This window comes from Exophiala xenobiotica (assembly GCF_000835505.1).
Source record: "Exophiala xenobiotica strain CBS 118157 unplaced genomic scaffold supercont1.1, whole genome shotgun sequence".
NCBI classification, from domain to species: domain Eukaryota; kingdom Fungi; phylum Ascomycota; class Eurotiomycetes; order Chaetothyriales; family Herpotrichiellaceae; genus Exophiala; species Exophiala xenobiotica.
The window spans coordinates 252002-266883 of NW_013562494.1; the positions used below are offsets into that span (position 1 = coordinate 252002).

At 51.0% G+C, this 14882-nt stretch overlaps 5 protein-coding genes across 5 annotated transcripts; 2 read left to right on the forward strand and 3 right to left on the reverse strand.

Moving 5' to 3' along the window:
• Window positions 1-508: 508 nt before the first annotated feature.
• Window positions 509-4167, reverse strand: PV05_00103 (uncharacterized protein; the record flags this gene model as incomplete). The annotated part of the gene is made up of 3 exons (XM_013464967.1): window positions 509-2312; window positions 2360-3539; window positions 3639-4167. 3 exons carry the CDS (start codon window positions 4165-4167, stop codon window positions 509-511), a joined length of 3513 nt encoding a protein of 1170 aa, XP_013320421.1.
• A 1120-nt stretch (window positions 4168-5287) lies between these two features.
• PV05_00104 (uncharacterized protein) lies at window positions 5288-7016 on the reverse strand (the record flags this gene model as incomplete). Its single annotated transcript, XM_013464968.1, has 3 exons — window positions 5288-5717; window positions 6408-6424; window positions 6465-7016. 3 exons carry the CDS (start codon window positions 7014-7016, stop codon window positions 5288-5290), a joined length of 999 nt encoding a protein of 332 aa, XP_013320422.1.
• Window positions 7017-7459: 443 nt separating this feature from the next.
• PV05_00105 (uncharacterized protein) lies at window positions 7460-8719 on the forward strand. The gene has a single exon (XM_013464969.1). It carries the CDS (start codon window positions 7647-7649, stop codon window positions 8559-8561), a length of 915 nt encoding a protein of 304 aa, XP_013320423.1. The 5' UTR covers window positions 7460-7646; the 3' UTR covers window positions 8562-8719.
• A 323-nt stretch (window positions 8720-9042) lies between these two features.
• Window positions 9043-9231, reverse strand: PV05_00106 (uncharacterized protein; the record flags this gene model as incomplete). Its single annotated transcript, XM_013464970.1, has 1 exon — window positions 9043-9231. The coding sequence occupies one exon, from the start codon at window positions 9229-9231 to the stop codon at window positions 9043-9045; it is 189 nt and encodes a 62-aa protein (XP_013320424.1).
• Window positions 9232-11570: 2339 nt separating this feature from the next.
• On the forward strand, window positions 11571-14362 carry PV05_00107 (uncharacterized protein). The gene is made up of 2 exons (XM_013464971.1): window positions 11571-12164; window positions 12213-14362. The coding sequence occupies exons 1-2, from the start codon at window positions 11716-11718 to the stop codon at window positions 14089-14091; spliced, it is 2328 nt and encodes a 775-aa protein (XP_013320425.1). The 5' UTR covers window positions 11571-11715; the 3' UTR covers window positions 14092-14362.
• The last annotated feature ends 520 nt before the right edge of the window (window positions 14363-14882 follow it).

The window sequence follows — 14882 nt, forward strand, 5'->3', positions numbered from 1 at the left end:
GGGTGTCTCGGTGAGTAGGAGGTGACGAGAGTGTAAAGGCGGCGCAATTTCCCACATGACAGCCACACAACTTGGCGCTTTTACCTATGAGGCAATCCTGCTAGTATGTCTCCGTATATACGTGTGCCGTGGTGTTCGAAATTACTTCACCTATCTTTACCCGCAAAAGATTCGAGCCGTTCATGCCAAGGCTCGAGTCTCCGGTCGAACATTAGCCTACTTTAGGCAAACTGCCATTGGAAACGCTATGCCTGACCATACTGATATCAGGACCAAGACTGTGACTTCGATGTTGAACAGCACATACCTACCGTACGGAGTAGAAACTATAGATTAGTGGGAGACGCTGTTAACCCTGACAGCCATTCGAGACACCCACGGTCTCCTGTAGTCGACACTTGTGATTCGAATGCCTTCTCTTGACCTTCTTCTACCTCTTGCTATAGTCCGTCTCGAAACCGGGTGACAGTCTGGCCATTTTGCGTCTTTCACGGATAGGGCTGTCGCCCTATTCCACAACGTCAATGCCCCAGCGTCTCCTTCCTAGCTCCGCCTCTTCGCTTTCCGTGTCCTCCCACCATCCAAGCCGGAACCTGCGTTCCCAAATATTCGTCTGATTCGTCCGCGTCACGCCTTGCCTCCGCAGCTCTTGTACTAGCCTACCGCCCGCCAGCAATGTCATCGCTGCCGCAATTGAACCCGGCGGCTCTCGGAGATCAAGTGCCTCTCGCTTAATGCCTGGAAAAGGCAGGTATGCGGACGCGGCTGAGAGCGGACAGACAATGACGGTCGCCAGCATGGCAGCGATAGCGTAGGTCATTGTTGCTGATTGTTGAACCGCCGGTAGGTGTCCGAAAACTTGTACAGGAATCGTATTCACGTTGACATCTCGTTTGCTGTTCGTGTTGGCCAACTGTGACGTATAGGTACGCAGCTCGGACAGCATTTGGATTGAATACGTCGTTAGTAGTTCCTCAGCACTCCTTGCAAGCTCGTTGACGTCGAGTAATGAGCTCGTGATGCTGTCATGGCCGACCTTGGACTGCTGGAGCACGGCGAGCTGCTCCCAAATGTTCCGGCTAGTACCCTTTGTTGGCCAGAGACTGTTGCCGACCACCTGCGCAGCATTGCCCCCGGTTGCTGGGTTATTCCAATAATTGCTCTGGGAAATAAAATCGGCCGGGTAGTACGGAAACATCCAGCCGGGCGTCGAGCGGTTATAAGGTGTGCGGTCTGTAATCGTACGATCGTCATAACTGGTCACGGACCATGGAAGGAGTGTTGAAGAATCGTTCAGCCCTACTCGCACTCCTTGCCTAAGTATCGCGTCAACGGAGACTTTGTTGAACTCCCGGGTACACACAACGCCTCGGATAGTGGGCAAAGAGACGTTGAACATGCCAGGTTTTGCTTCAATCGCACTATCTTGCATAATATTGTTTTTGTTTTGGTCCCTAGGTCGAATAACAGGGACGTACGTCGCGTTCACGATGCCGGAAGTTATGCTGCTGTAATCTGCAAGCAGCATTGTGTACGGAGTACCTGGCAGCACAGTGCTTCTCATCATGTACCCGTCAACAGGTAAAAATGCCGCGCCGATATAATTTGACGCGTTGACTGAGTTCTGAAGCATCGACATGGCGTAGTAGTCGACCCTAGCTGCACCAGTTTTGTTGACGTGCAGAGTTTCAGGTCGAAACATGAAGCACGGAAGTGTACCCCAGTAGGCGTTGTAGGTCTGACTTACCCACAAACTGAAGTCTTCGTTGTCGTATGGTTGGCAGGTCACGTTAACCTCGATGGCTGGAATGACAGCATGAATGGCCGCAGCATTCCCCACGTCACCTTGTAATTCAGTGAAGACTAGTTTATCCAGGGCGTTAGTGCGAGGCGGCAGATTGAATTCTTTGATCAGAGACCACTCGCTCCACTGCGATGCACGGTCGGTGATACCACCAGTAACACTTTGCGTGAGATCGTATGTGCTTTCGAAATTGTCTACCAGACTCGAGTCAAGACCCATCGTCCTCTCTTGGGAAACGCGATCGGACGTTGACGTCTTGTAGAGCTCGGCAGCAGCGATCTTGACACCTGGGTAGATTACGACGAGCAAAGACACGAAGAGGAGAACCAGACTGCCAGAACCGGCGACTGCCCTGTACGGCAGGGAGAAGACAGAGTGGGCGGTGGGGTTGAAGAGCACCGTTTGCCGGCCAGGCCTACCGTTCCCCCTTCGCAGATTGCGATATGGCTCCAGAAGAGTGACTGAATCACTTAAACCGCCTAGACCGTAGCCCAAAAACAGCAAGACGCTTCAACAATTAGTGTGTCTTCATTCAAAACATGCTGGGATGCTTACAAGCTTGGGATAAAGGCGAAAGCATTCTGCGCGAACCAATCAGTTGGGCTTTTCGAGATAATGAGCTCGTACAACGCCTCACGTAACGTCGTCGCAGCACTAGCGATCAGTGCCAGGCTGATGATCGTGACGCCTGCGATGTATAGCCAGTGCAATGCAGTGGGTCTATATCTATCAGCCAACCAATGCGTCTGACTTGTAGCGTTGACAGTCTCTTCGTGAATAAGATCGATCTGGACGGCGTCACGGTCACTGCGGGATGCACGAGCCAAAGTGAATCCACTGAGAGCTCGACGGCCATATTGTTCCCTAAGCATTGTTTGCTCAATATTCGGATTGTTTGCAAGATGCACAGCAATTGCTGCCAAGGTACCGCAGTCTTCGTTGAGACATGATCTTACGCGAAGTAAGGTCGCTAAGAGAACGCAAATGACGGCAAGGCAAGCTAAGGAGGCTTGCGCTGCACGGAGAGCCCAATCTCGAACAAGGACTCGCAGTTGCATGACGACGATAGTGCCTCTCAGGGTAGAGTTCTTGCTTTCCCGGGCCATGGTGTTCGCGAGCTGCACGACATAGTTGCCAACTAACGAGGATGTGGCGATGGCAAAATTCGTACTGTTATTGAAGAGTGAGTCAATGAGCGAGGCATTATACCCACTCAGCATCTGAGCGAAGAATGGGTCCCGTCCAGTGATTACAAAGTAGTAGTCGGCCCAACTTGTGACATTTATGTACGAGGCTTGTGGAAAAACGGTTTGCGAGTTTGTCGCGAATGAGCCGTGCCACGATGTTTTCAGATATGCGTCCAACGATGTACCGTCGAGAGGATTGTTGAGGTATGTCACAAGAACGTCCGGAGTGATCGTACCCGTATCGAAAGGCTTTGCAGCGTCTGTAAGAGCGTAAGACACCACTTCTCCGCTGCTGGCATTGACACTTAGCGACGCATTCTGTATCGCGTACCATGGATCGCACAACAGACTGCTGACGTCCAGGTCTGATGCGGTCGGTTGGCCGCCTCCTGGGCGAAGAATGTTTGCCCAAATTTTGAGAGATTCCGTGGCAAAGTTTCGGCACTTTGTCAGATTGAACCATGCGGCAGGCAAGCCAACACCGGCGAATAGCATATTCCAAGATGTTCGGGTCCCACTGTATAAGAAGTATTTGTTGGTCACGGAACCTGGCACGACGGTTAGGTTGATCTGTGGAAGGGCTTCACACCCGACTCGAGCAAGATCATCCACATCAGGTTGTATGGCTCTCCACTACGTCGTCACACCGTTGTCGACGTCTTCCTCCGACAAAACTGGTGGCGTTACCACGGACATTCTAATGGGAGTGCAGTTGAGACCAGCAGAGAATGCAGTGGCGGTTGCTCTGAGAGTACCATTGATGATTTGTCCGGGATAATGATTGGTTGCAAATGTCGTGAAAGCATATCCATCGCTGGTCCAGGATGGATACTTCCCATTTTGCTGCTGAGAGCCGGTCAAACCTGCATAAGGCTGACTTCCGCTATAGTTCCAGGCCATCGTAAGCGAGCCAGTGCTGTCAACGAAGCGATTAGTGAAGTTGAAGTTGGAAGTCTGGATGAATTCTACGCCGTCTTCCGAAACTTTTGCAGTCGCATCGACATATGTCAAGGCGTTGATGAAAGATACTAGGACAGCCGCGATTAATCCGCCAAGCAGACCAAAGCATAAGGGCCATTGCCGCCTCCGAGCAGCCGTCCACATGGAGAAGATTTCGACAGCATTGACATAGTTGGCTTGCAGAGAACTAGACGTTGGAGCTATCCGTTCTGTCATTGCTGACCACGGCATCATGAGCTTCAAGTCTGATATAAGGGAGCGCCAGATGAATCCTAAGAAAACGACAGCCACTGTTGGCAGGTAGCGCAGACAATTGACGACGGCTTCTCGGCTAGCATCAATGCCCTGGTGACGGCGGACTTCTGTATCAAGGACTTGCAGCAACGCAATAAGCGCTACGCATGATACTGCGAAGAACAGCAAAAAGGCTCGCCTCAGCATTACAGGTCGCCATGGCCGGAAGCGTCTAGAGGCATAACACGGTTAGCCTGCCGTCTGCGAGCATCTTAACGAGAGACGTATAAGGTTGGCCAAGAACTCACGATTCTGCAACGTTTGCATCCGCTTCTAGGATCTGCACAGATACCGCTTTAGAAGTATCATCTTGCAAGCGATTAACCGATCCTGATGGAGAAGGGACACTAAACAACTCCATGCTGTCGTTGAGGTCGTGGTTTTTCGCCCGTTGATCACGTCTGCTAGACTTCGACCAGAAGCCTGTCAAAGGTATGAGGCTTTGAGTGTGAAAAGGAATCTCTGTTGTTTATCTAAGGGTCCCAGGGGACGCGCTGAATATATACCCAGGCTAGTCCTAGGGGCTGGGAATGCCTAGAATCTGACGTTATCTGACAAAGCCAATGCCATGGTTATTCGCTTCTGCGCGGAAAATCGACTGAAGCATTTTCGTCGCCGGCGGACTGTCGCTTCTGCTGTCCTCTGGACTTTCTGGTGCCGCCTGATAGCTGAATGTCGCCATAAGACACAGCAGAGTGGCCCATCTGGTAAAGGATGCAAGGAAATGCTACTCTCATAGGTTTCGTCTGCAATCCCCTGGCGGTGAGGCAGAAGACATGTTGGACGCCTCGTAGAAACAACGTAGAAAGATTCAAGGGCGTGCCTCTGCAAACTCTAGATCTTGAGGCGCCCTGTTCAGTGGCACCAGAAGCCGACGTCCATTGGCTGAGAACCGTGCTTCTAGGCCCCCGAAACACGCTCTGAAACACCCATACTACGTAGATTGCACAGCCATGCCAGCTTCAAACTTGTACACCTGCGTGCGTTTATCACAAACTTTCTCTCCAGTAATGGAAGTTTCTCCTTTACAGTCATTTGACCTTCAACCTATCAACCTGTCACTTGAATTGTAGCTGTCTACAACCGTTACCGCATATTTGAGACCACTCACACCTTTCATAAGTAGATCTAGGCCTGGTGGTATCACTTCAAAACCATGACCAAGGACTTCGACGGGAATGGGTACCTTGTATTTGCCAGTCTCCAGCAACACATTCAACGCGGCCATCACAGTATGGCCGGTTTCTCCGACCAAAGCATTTTTACCAAACGCAAGCTCCGCCTTGACTCCATCGGGCACTTGAATCTCCACGCCGGTCATGACTTGCGAGTAGATTTTTGGGCCCTCTGGGTCCAGCGCTTCGAATATCGAAGGATGCTCAGCCGCCGCCGTGACGCAGTCGATAATGGCATGGACTCCTTTCCCTGTGGGTGTGGCGGATTTGATATCTGACGGACTAGCTTGAGCCGACCTGGGAAAACAGTTACGAGCCCCCAGAGAGACGAGATGTTCATGATGTTGGGTAGAGCTGGTCGTTAAGATAATGGCTGTAGGAAGGGCGAGTCGGAGCAGTTGAATGGCCGCAGCGCCCACGCAGGAGCTTCCGTGCTCTAGAGAGAGTTTGCTGCCCCTCACTCAAGAATTTGTTGGCTCTCGGTGAGGCCTTGTGGGAGATGGCCTTTTGTCCACAAGTGCGTTCATTGACAGAAATACAATCATCATCTGAAGAGATGGCCAGTTTTGAAATTTCTACACATGGCAACCGCCGACGAACTTGGCTCGCCGTGAATCACCTTTACTGTATTTGACTTGTCGAGAGAATCTAAACACAATATCATCGGCAACGCGTGTAGACCGGGTGGCCGGGAAGTCTTGTTATCGCCTCTTGTAAGTGGCTGCTGTCTATACCCGCCGACCACACTGCTTGGGTCATTTGAGCGGAATTGTGGCACGGCATAGTAGAATCAATGCGTCCCGGAACTCGAAGAAAATTATAGGGTAATGAAATCTACCGTGATCAGAACTCAACACAGGACGCCATATGGCCTGATGGCTCATCAAATGAGCAAGCTAGGTCCCAGAATCGGATTACGCAAACTGGTCCGCCACGAAAGCATCAAAGTGTCTTGTCCCATCTGCCAGCTTTTCCTGCTGAACGCACAAACTAGGCAAGATCGACTACGTCAAGCAGCAGCTTCTTGCTCCTAAGGAAACCTACCAGTCGGTCTTCCATCCCCATATCACTCTCCCTAATGTTTGCATTCAGTCGCAGATCTAAGCGTCGAAAGATGGCGCTGATGGCGAGCAAGAGCTCGGTCTTTGCCAAGTTCTGCCCGACGCAATTTCTGGGACCCAGGCTGATCGGTGTGAGAGCCTTCTCAAGCGCACTCGAAGGAGGTTGGCCAATCCATCGTTCAGGATCATATGTCAGGGGATCCGAACAAACCAACGGGTCCCTTTGGTGCACGTAGTTCTGCATCCTAACGACCGGCCCTGGAGGCAGGACAACACCATTAGCACCGTCGACAATCACAGCACTGGTCAGCATTCTCGGAAGACCGCCCATGAGTGATGGGTTCAGGCGCATTGCCTCATTGATAACGGCGTTCAGGTATGGGCAATCCTTGACCTCACTGTGACTTTGGCCAGTAGATTGTACCTCTGTTCGCAACTCGACTTTGATGGCCTTGTTCTCGGGTCGCGAGAGATGGTAGAGTATATAGGCCGATTTAATGGCGGTAGTGCCACTTCCGGCAAAGGCGAGCCCCATTGCTTCTTCAGTTGCTTCGTTTTCGGTCAAAGGACGGCCGAGAAACTCGTCCTCGGTATCCAACAATGGTGTCGCAATAAAGACTTTAGAGCTGTTGAGTTTGGTCTGCCGTCTGAACTCGCCAAGGATCTTCCTTGTGGTCCTTTCCCAGCTTCACTCGGAGAACGAAGAGATTGCGTTGGAGCCGGCCAAGGGCACCATTCGTATACCCAACGTAGCACAAGGAACCGATTAATCGAGTTCCGATCAGGTGATCTCAGAGATTGTCTTCTGGGAAGCCTAACGTAGGGTGGCTTTTCCCTGTTTGGAAGCCTGGAGAGGATACCAGCTTGATCCCAACATGACAAATGCAAGCTTGTCGAGGGTAGGTGAACGGGATAAAATTGTCCCGGACGCCGATCGTAGCTCCTCAGCTTCTGGTATATAGCACAGACACTGTCAAAGCCGAGACAACGCTGGCCGGAAACCTAAATGCGCCTGCTAGGAAACTACAAGAACTTGTGGTTTCGACCTCTTGGTGGTTGTCCTTATTCACAAGGCGCATGATCAGCAAACCCAATTACTGAAGCTTGGTGCCGACGTCTTTCCACTACAAGTCGGAGCATCCTCTTTAGCTCTGAACCGCACGCGATGCGCGTCTTCATCACTGGAGGAACCGGCTGGGTCGGATCCGTTGCCATCACCGAATTTGTGGCACATGGCTACCAGGTCGTTGGATTGGCTCGCTCTGAGAAAAGCGCAGCGGCACTAAGAGAACTGGGGGCGGAAGTCCTCCTTGGCCATCTCGAGGATCTGGAGGTCCTGAAATCCGGTGCCATGAATGCTGACGCCATTGTCCACCTCGCATTCGTCAACGACTTCGGCCAAATGGAGCGAGGTTGTCAAGTTGAGCAAGCCGCTCTCTGCGCCATGGCTGATGCGATAGCCCATTCACACAAGCCACTGATACTCAGTTCTGGCACGTTGGCAGTTATGGATGTAGATGGCGTTCGTGGAGGTGAACCTGCAACCGAAGACACGCCACCGTTGAGAGAAATGCCGCCTTTCTCTTATCGAGTGAGGTCTGAGGATATTCTGCTGGCACTCGCCAAGGAGAAAGAAATCCGGTCAATGGTGGTGCGATTCTGTCCTGTCGTCCATGGGAAAGGAGACGTGCGATTTACAACGCTATTTGGATCGATGGCAAAGCAAAACGGTAAGGCTGCATACGTGGGCGAAGGGAAAACCAAGTGGCCAGCGGTCCACCGGGTCGATGTCGCTGTCCTCCTCAGATTGGTCGTGGAGAAGGGAAAAGCGGGTGGCATGTATCATGCCGTGGCTGAACCGGGCGTGCCCATGAACCAGGTCATGGAAACGATTGCGAAGAAGGTGGGAGTACCTGCTGAGAGTGTGAGCCGCGAAGTAGCACTCCAAACCATGGGCCCTCTAGGAAACTTGATTGCCATCGATGATACGACTTCGAGTGACAAGACAAGGCGGGAGCTGGGATGGGAACCAAAAGAAATTGGGTGGTTGAAAGATATCGAACAGAACTATTTTTTGTGAACACAACTCTAATGTGTGCCGAGGCTAAGTCGGTACGCGAGTGATGATGTGGTTCCCACCGAACAGGGCTGTGGTGCCACGCTACATGGACCAAGGTTTATATAGACACTGCATGATGCTGGAGCGTTAGCTCGGGAAGAACGTTGCGATATAACGACTACAATTATTATACCCTTCCATACATTGGACCGAAAGCTGGCGGAAAGCTATCACGGTTTTCTAAGAATCTCGCGTCCGTTCAGTGATCATCGAGGCAGCACGAGGTCATTTGCAAGTTGTGGTTCGCGGTTATTTGACGTGAACATCGACCCGAACCCGAGATCATGCAACGCTGACATTCCTCTATATCTGCATTCTAGTTCGCTCCATAACCCCCATCAACTGGGAGTGCAGCGCCTTGTACGAAACTCGCCTTGTTACTACAGAGGAAAACACACACATCTGCAATCTCCTCTGCTAGGCACCAGCGCTTCATAGGTGTTCAAACATTAATAGCACCCCTTTCGATGTTTTCCTTCGCGTCCTCTCTCGACTGACTTAGTGGTGTTGCCGTTGCTCCGGGTAGGACCGCATTCACCCTCACCCGATCCGCGGCATGGTCGATCGCATCTGATCGTGCCAGAGCGATTACTGCCGCCTTCGACGAGTAATATGCAGGCATAGCTGACATAGCGACGAGGCCTAAGCCCGAGGCGACATGGACGACTGCGCCTCGCTGAACTCGAGCTGGTAATATACCAGAGTACACTTCCGAATCTAAGGGTTGAGCAATCATCATCCGTAATTCTTCCCGAGAACACAGAAAGACGCCCCGGAGATTGACAGAACGGTCCTGTCGAAGTTCTCTGTACGCACTGTGACGTCGACATGGGCTCCTGCCCGATATCAGCACAATTGACCGCATAGTCGAGACGTGGAAAGGCGTTGCGCACTCTGGCAAAAGCACGCTGGACTTGCGCCTCGTCTGATGTGTCGCATATTGCGGTTACGATTTAAACGCCGACGTTCTTATGGTTGGATAAAATCGATTCTTTGACTGCTTCAAGGTCTTTCGGGTTGATATCGAGCAGGGCTATCTTAGTACATCCTGCTGCTGCAAACGCGTGTGCGCAAGCACTTCCCATCCTTGGTGTCGGGTCAACTCGTTTCAAATAATGGAGATCTAGGTGACATAGCTGATGCTCCTCCTGTGATCAGGGCAACTCCCTGCAAGTCTTCTCGAGATGTCGTAGGTCCCATACCCAGCGGCAGTTTATAGAAAGAGACCACGTCTCGCTTCAACGTCTCTGCAGCACAGTACAATTGTGTTTCAAGATAATAGTTGGTTTAAAGGTAGAACGTACACCTCTCCAGTGCTGGTAACGAATAATCAGGGTAATGTTTCGAACGAGCACGCCTCTTGACGATTTTTGGAAAACACCGGGTATGCATCGCTTTCGTCGGGTTGTTGTAGCCAGTGTTTGACAAACTGATGAGGACATCAGAAGCTAGGGAAAAGGAGGGACTGGAGACTGCTACCCAGGATGCACTCAATCCGGACACGTGCGCGGCTTAAAATGTAGGGCGCGGAATGCAATTCGGGAGTACAAAATCGTCGAAATTTTGTGAGTGTTGGTGATCTAGATTGAGAGACGTTGCTCGAGTATCAATAGGAGTGCCCTTGTTGAGCCGGTGTTCTTTCACAAATATTCCATCGTTTTCTTCCGCCTACGTCCGCTATTAAGTCGCTTTTTTCCTCGGTCGAGCACTTTTCTCCTGGGTCATTGACCAAATATGACACACCATATCGTCCAACAACAATGTCCTTCCAGACGGTTTGTTTGTACCCCAATGGGGATGACTTACAATACAACATATCATACTATTTCAACAATCACCTACTACTTGTGCAAGAGAAATTCGGCCCTTACGGTCTAGAAAAAGTGGAAATTACACGTTTCGATGCCAATGAGTTGGCTCTGAGCCGCTTTATATTCTCCAGGCTATTTTGATCTGGAAGAGCCAGGAGAGTATGAGAAAAGCAGTGTCTTCCCCCGACGTTGGCCCTGTGTTTGGGCATCTCTCGAACTTTTATAATAAGCAGCCTGTGGCAATGAGCGGGACATCCAAAATAGTAAATTAGGTGTACACTGGAAGCGATTTTTAGGTATCTGTTTACGGAGCAGTGCACCAAATGTAGTTGCCGCGCTAAAGTTGAATGACGCAGGATCACAGCTTGACGATGGATTTTTTCTTGCTCTAGGCAGCCTTAACTAAAGTCTTAACTAAAGATAATCTACTTTAGGCGACTTAGTGATAAAGAATAGGCGAGAGTTAGGGGCGGAGAAACGAGCTTCGATATCTCTGGGGACCGTTCTTCGAATTATAGCTTAACGATAAATTTTTTCTTACTTTAGGTAGTCTTAACTAAAGTCTTAACTAAAGATAATCTACTTTAAGTAACTTAGTGATAAAGAATAAACAAGAGTTAGAGACGAAGGAACGAGCTCCGATATCTCCGGGGACCGTTCTCCGGAGCAACGGAAAAGAAAATAAATGGTCTTTTGACGTCCTCGTCATTCAACTTTAGCGCGGCAACTACATTTGGTGCACGTCTCCGTACTCTGGATTTCTTTGCCTCTTTAGGTTTAGAAGCAATCAACGGGCCTCGGTCCACAATCCAGATCGAGGAGGAAATCCACATTCAGCCTCGTCACGTCTTGCATCTCACCACCGAAAAATTCTGCGCACCACACTCTTTATTGTCTGCGATCCAGATCTGTGCTCAGAGGATCTCCCTACACAGTATACCGCGGGACAAGCTGCGGTGATGGTCGGATATTGCCACGTCCCTCACCGACCTGCCACTAAAACCTTCGCCACTTCAGCATGAACCATTTACGTAAGTAGAATGCTCGGGTTCTCGATTCACATTCAATGGGAACCAATGCGCAACAATGTACGTCGTGCGTGGCCGTGACACACGGAGGGCGTACCCTTTTATTTTAATCTGGGATATCCACAATGCAACGTCCAGACTCCAGAGTCTCGTAAGTTGCACTTCCCTTCTCCACCACTCTCGACCAGTTTGAGACATCGTCAAGCTGGAGTACTTAAGCATGACATTCGCACACTACACGTCCGCCAGCCCAAAATCCATCACACAGCTAGCATCATGGACACTAATCATCACCAAACGAATTACCACTCGCCCTCCAGTAGCTCACAGCATGACAACTATATCGACCCTCAAGTCCTCGAGGCCGGCCTATCCCGTCACTATAGTACTAGGGACAAATCTTCAAACCCAGGACACCAGCAGATGCCAGAACCAAACAGCAGATTCGCAAAGTCTTACCACAACGCTTCCGCCTCAGTACGGAATAGGGGCCAGCATATGGTGCTCAGAGTGTACGAGCGGTTAGGAAGGAGAAATGATCCTCCAAGGACCCCGTCAGACTCCGGCAGGGACAAAAGGCTCGGACCCATCGGCGATATCGACTTGGAAAAGCGTTACGAAGCCTGTGCTGAAGACCAAAGGCCCTCGGAATACACCGCAGAAGCCAGACGACTTGTCCGTACCTTTACTCAAGCTAAGTTGATGTCCAGGTCTCCAGGGTCGGGGTACTTTGCTTGTCTCTCTCACAGCTCTCATTATTCTAATCGTTGCAGGACTGGCACCCCATATTCCGACAGACGCAACCTTGACCTTGAACACAGTCCTCCTGCCGAACACTACAGACCCAGTATCTTCGGCGCTCTTTTGACATCCAAGCTCAATACTCTTTTGCAGGACAATAATCAACAACGAGAGTATCTGCACGGAGCTGGACGACATCATGGTGGCCTGGACCCCCTAAACATGTCGCGATCTGACCACAAGCGGTCACGTTCTTATGATCCCTCTCCATCTGCTCCTTCTTCAGGAACGGCTACGCCAGCCCGAAAGGTCAAATGGTACGATCGATCCGCCAACAGTTCAATGGCGAGTCTTCTTGCGACAGCAGCTTTGTCCTCGGCCAGTCCCGCATTGCCCAAGACCTCTGGTATGATCCCTCGACCTCACCTGCGACGCCACAGATCTGCCGAGTATACACCATTGTCTCTCGACATGGAAGATGGCATGGCCTACCGACAGAAGGGTTTCAGCGGTACCATTGATCAGCAGGACGATGTGGTGACCGAACTGGCTGAAATCATCGCTTGCCGGAAGTATTTGATCAAGCTTTGTGCTGCTCTGATGGAATATGGTGCACCTACACACCGGCTCGAAGCTTATCTCGGCGCGTCAGCTCGAGCACTATTGATCGACGCTCAGTTTCTGTATGTGCCTGGTGCAATGATATGCACGTTCATGGATCACACCATCCATGCCAACAACGTTGAGGTGGTCAGAACAGCTGCTGGCCTAGATTTCGACAGACTCGAGGACGTTTTTAATGTGTATAAATGCGTCATACACAAAAAGTTCACAGCAGAGGAGGGCATTTTGGAAATCGTCAGTATTCGAAAGCGACCTCCATGTCACAATGACTGGTTTCGCATACTGATGTTTGGTCTCACTTCGGTTACTGTCGGCCCATTCTCCTTCACCACGCGCCCTGTTGACTTCGGACCTGTTTTCCTCCTCGGCTGTGCCGTTGGTTTTATGCAGGTCAAGGTTGTCCCAAAGTCGGAGCATTTCTCCAACGTTTTCGAAGTCTTTGCTTGTGTGCTCATAGCCTTCATTTGCCGAGCACTTGGCTCTGTTCGAGGTGGAGATGGTGATTACCTCTTCTGTTTCTCTGGGATGGCTCAAAGCAGCATTGCTATGCTTCTGCCCGGTTTTCTTGTGCTGAATTCAGCGCTTGAATTGCAGGGCAGGAATATCGTTTCTGGCTCGGTAAGAATGGTATATGCCATTGTATACGTGCTCTTCTTGGGATTCGGGCTTCTCATCGGGACAGTCGTCTTTGGACTGATGAAACGCGATGCGGTTGATACGACCACATGTCAAGTACCGGATTGGTTTTCGCCTGGCGACAGCTATAAGCTACTTTACACGCGATTTGTCTGGGCTCCTCTTTTTGCCTGCACGCTTGCCTTGATATACCAAGCGAGATGGCGACAGCTACCGGTACAGGCTCTCATTGCTGTGGCAGGTCATCAGGCATATTACTGGATTGGAACACAGCTCAAGAACAATTCGCAAGTTGCCACGGCACTTGGATCGTTTGTCATCGGCTGCCTGGCCAATCTGTATTCGCGCATTTTCCACGGCTTAGCGGCAGCTTCTATGCTTCCGGCCATTTACTGTCTCGTCCCTGGCGGACTGGCAGCTTCGGGGTCCCTCATCGCAGGTATCAACTCCTCGAATCAAATTGTTGGCTCGGACTCTTCAACCTCAACCGCTAGTACCAACAGTGGCGCCAATGGAACTGATGGAGGGACAATATTCAATGTCGGCTACGGCATGGTTCAAGTCGCAATCGGCATTAGCTGCGGCCTGTATCTAAGCGCTTTGGTGGTATACCCGTTCGGCAAGAGAAGAAGTGGACTTTTCAGCTTCTGAGACAACATTCGAATTTGGAGCTGTCATTACCAACAGACTTTCCAACGACCCGCAATAGATCTTGTTCCGGCAAATCATGTCATTGCTTGTAAGATAGCCCTGAATGAGTGCCATGGACGTGGAACCGATCAGACGAATGCGACTACTTTGGCGAGAGCGACATAAGCAAAGTCAGTACTGGAGCCCTCGCAACAACCGGCACCAATGCGACAATTAACAACGAAGCAACATTTATCTCTCCAACAAGCGCGACCTTACGAGCGACCGCCCCAGGCAACGTTATCCAACCTTGGGCGTGCGAGAAGTCCAGATGCAGCTAGATCTGGAGGACGAGGAAGCCCCAAGCGAAATACCTGCCAATTTGAACAACGATCCGCGAGCCATAGCGACCTGCGGACTTCTATCCCAAACCTTCGCCTCTACCAGGGTCGTATTCCTTTCCTAGAGGCACTGCATATGATGGTAAGTGAAATAACATCCTCTCCATACTAACAGCTTCCGCAAGTTTCTCGCCCGGCTGGAAATCCACGGCCCCCATTCCCTCCCTTATGCACCCCTTCCACTGAGACTCGGCATGTCGTCTAAAGCCGCCGTACACTGCTCCAGGAGTATGCGCTGGCGAGCAAGGTAAGTCGCCGGTAACCTGTCAGGCCGGGCTCGGCAGAAGCCCAGATTGCCCTGTGAACCCCTGTGGAAGTGCGTCGGCGCGTGTTCCAGGTGTAGTGAAAAGGGTTGGAAGTGGATGATGCTTCTGTGCTGCCATAGGTAGGCAATGCTGCGTTCTTTTCCTA

Excerpts from the sequence above, each read along its gene's own strand:
- PV05_00107 (XM_013464971.1), top strand. The coding sequence starts at position 11,716 with ATGGACACTAATCATCACCAAACGAATTACCACTCGCCCTCCAGTAGC. Across the intron at positions 12,165-12,212 it reads TCCAGGTCTCCAGGGTCGGG|GACTGGCACCCCATATTCCG; the intron begins GTACTTTGCTTG and ends TAATCGTTGCAG.
- PV05_00105 (XM_013464969.1), top strand. The coding sequence starts at position 7,647 with ATGCGCGTCTTCATCACTGGAGGAACCGGCTGGGTCGGATCCGTTGCC.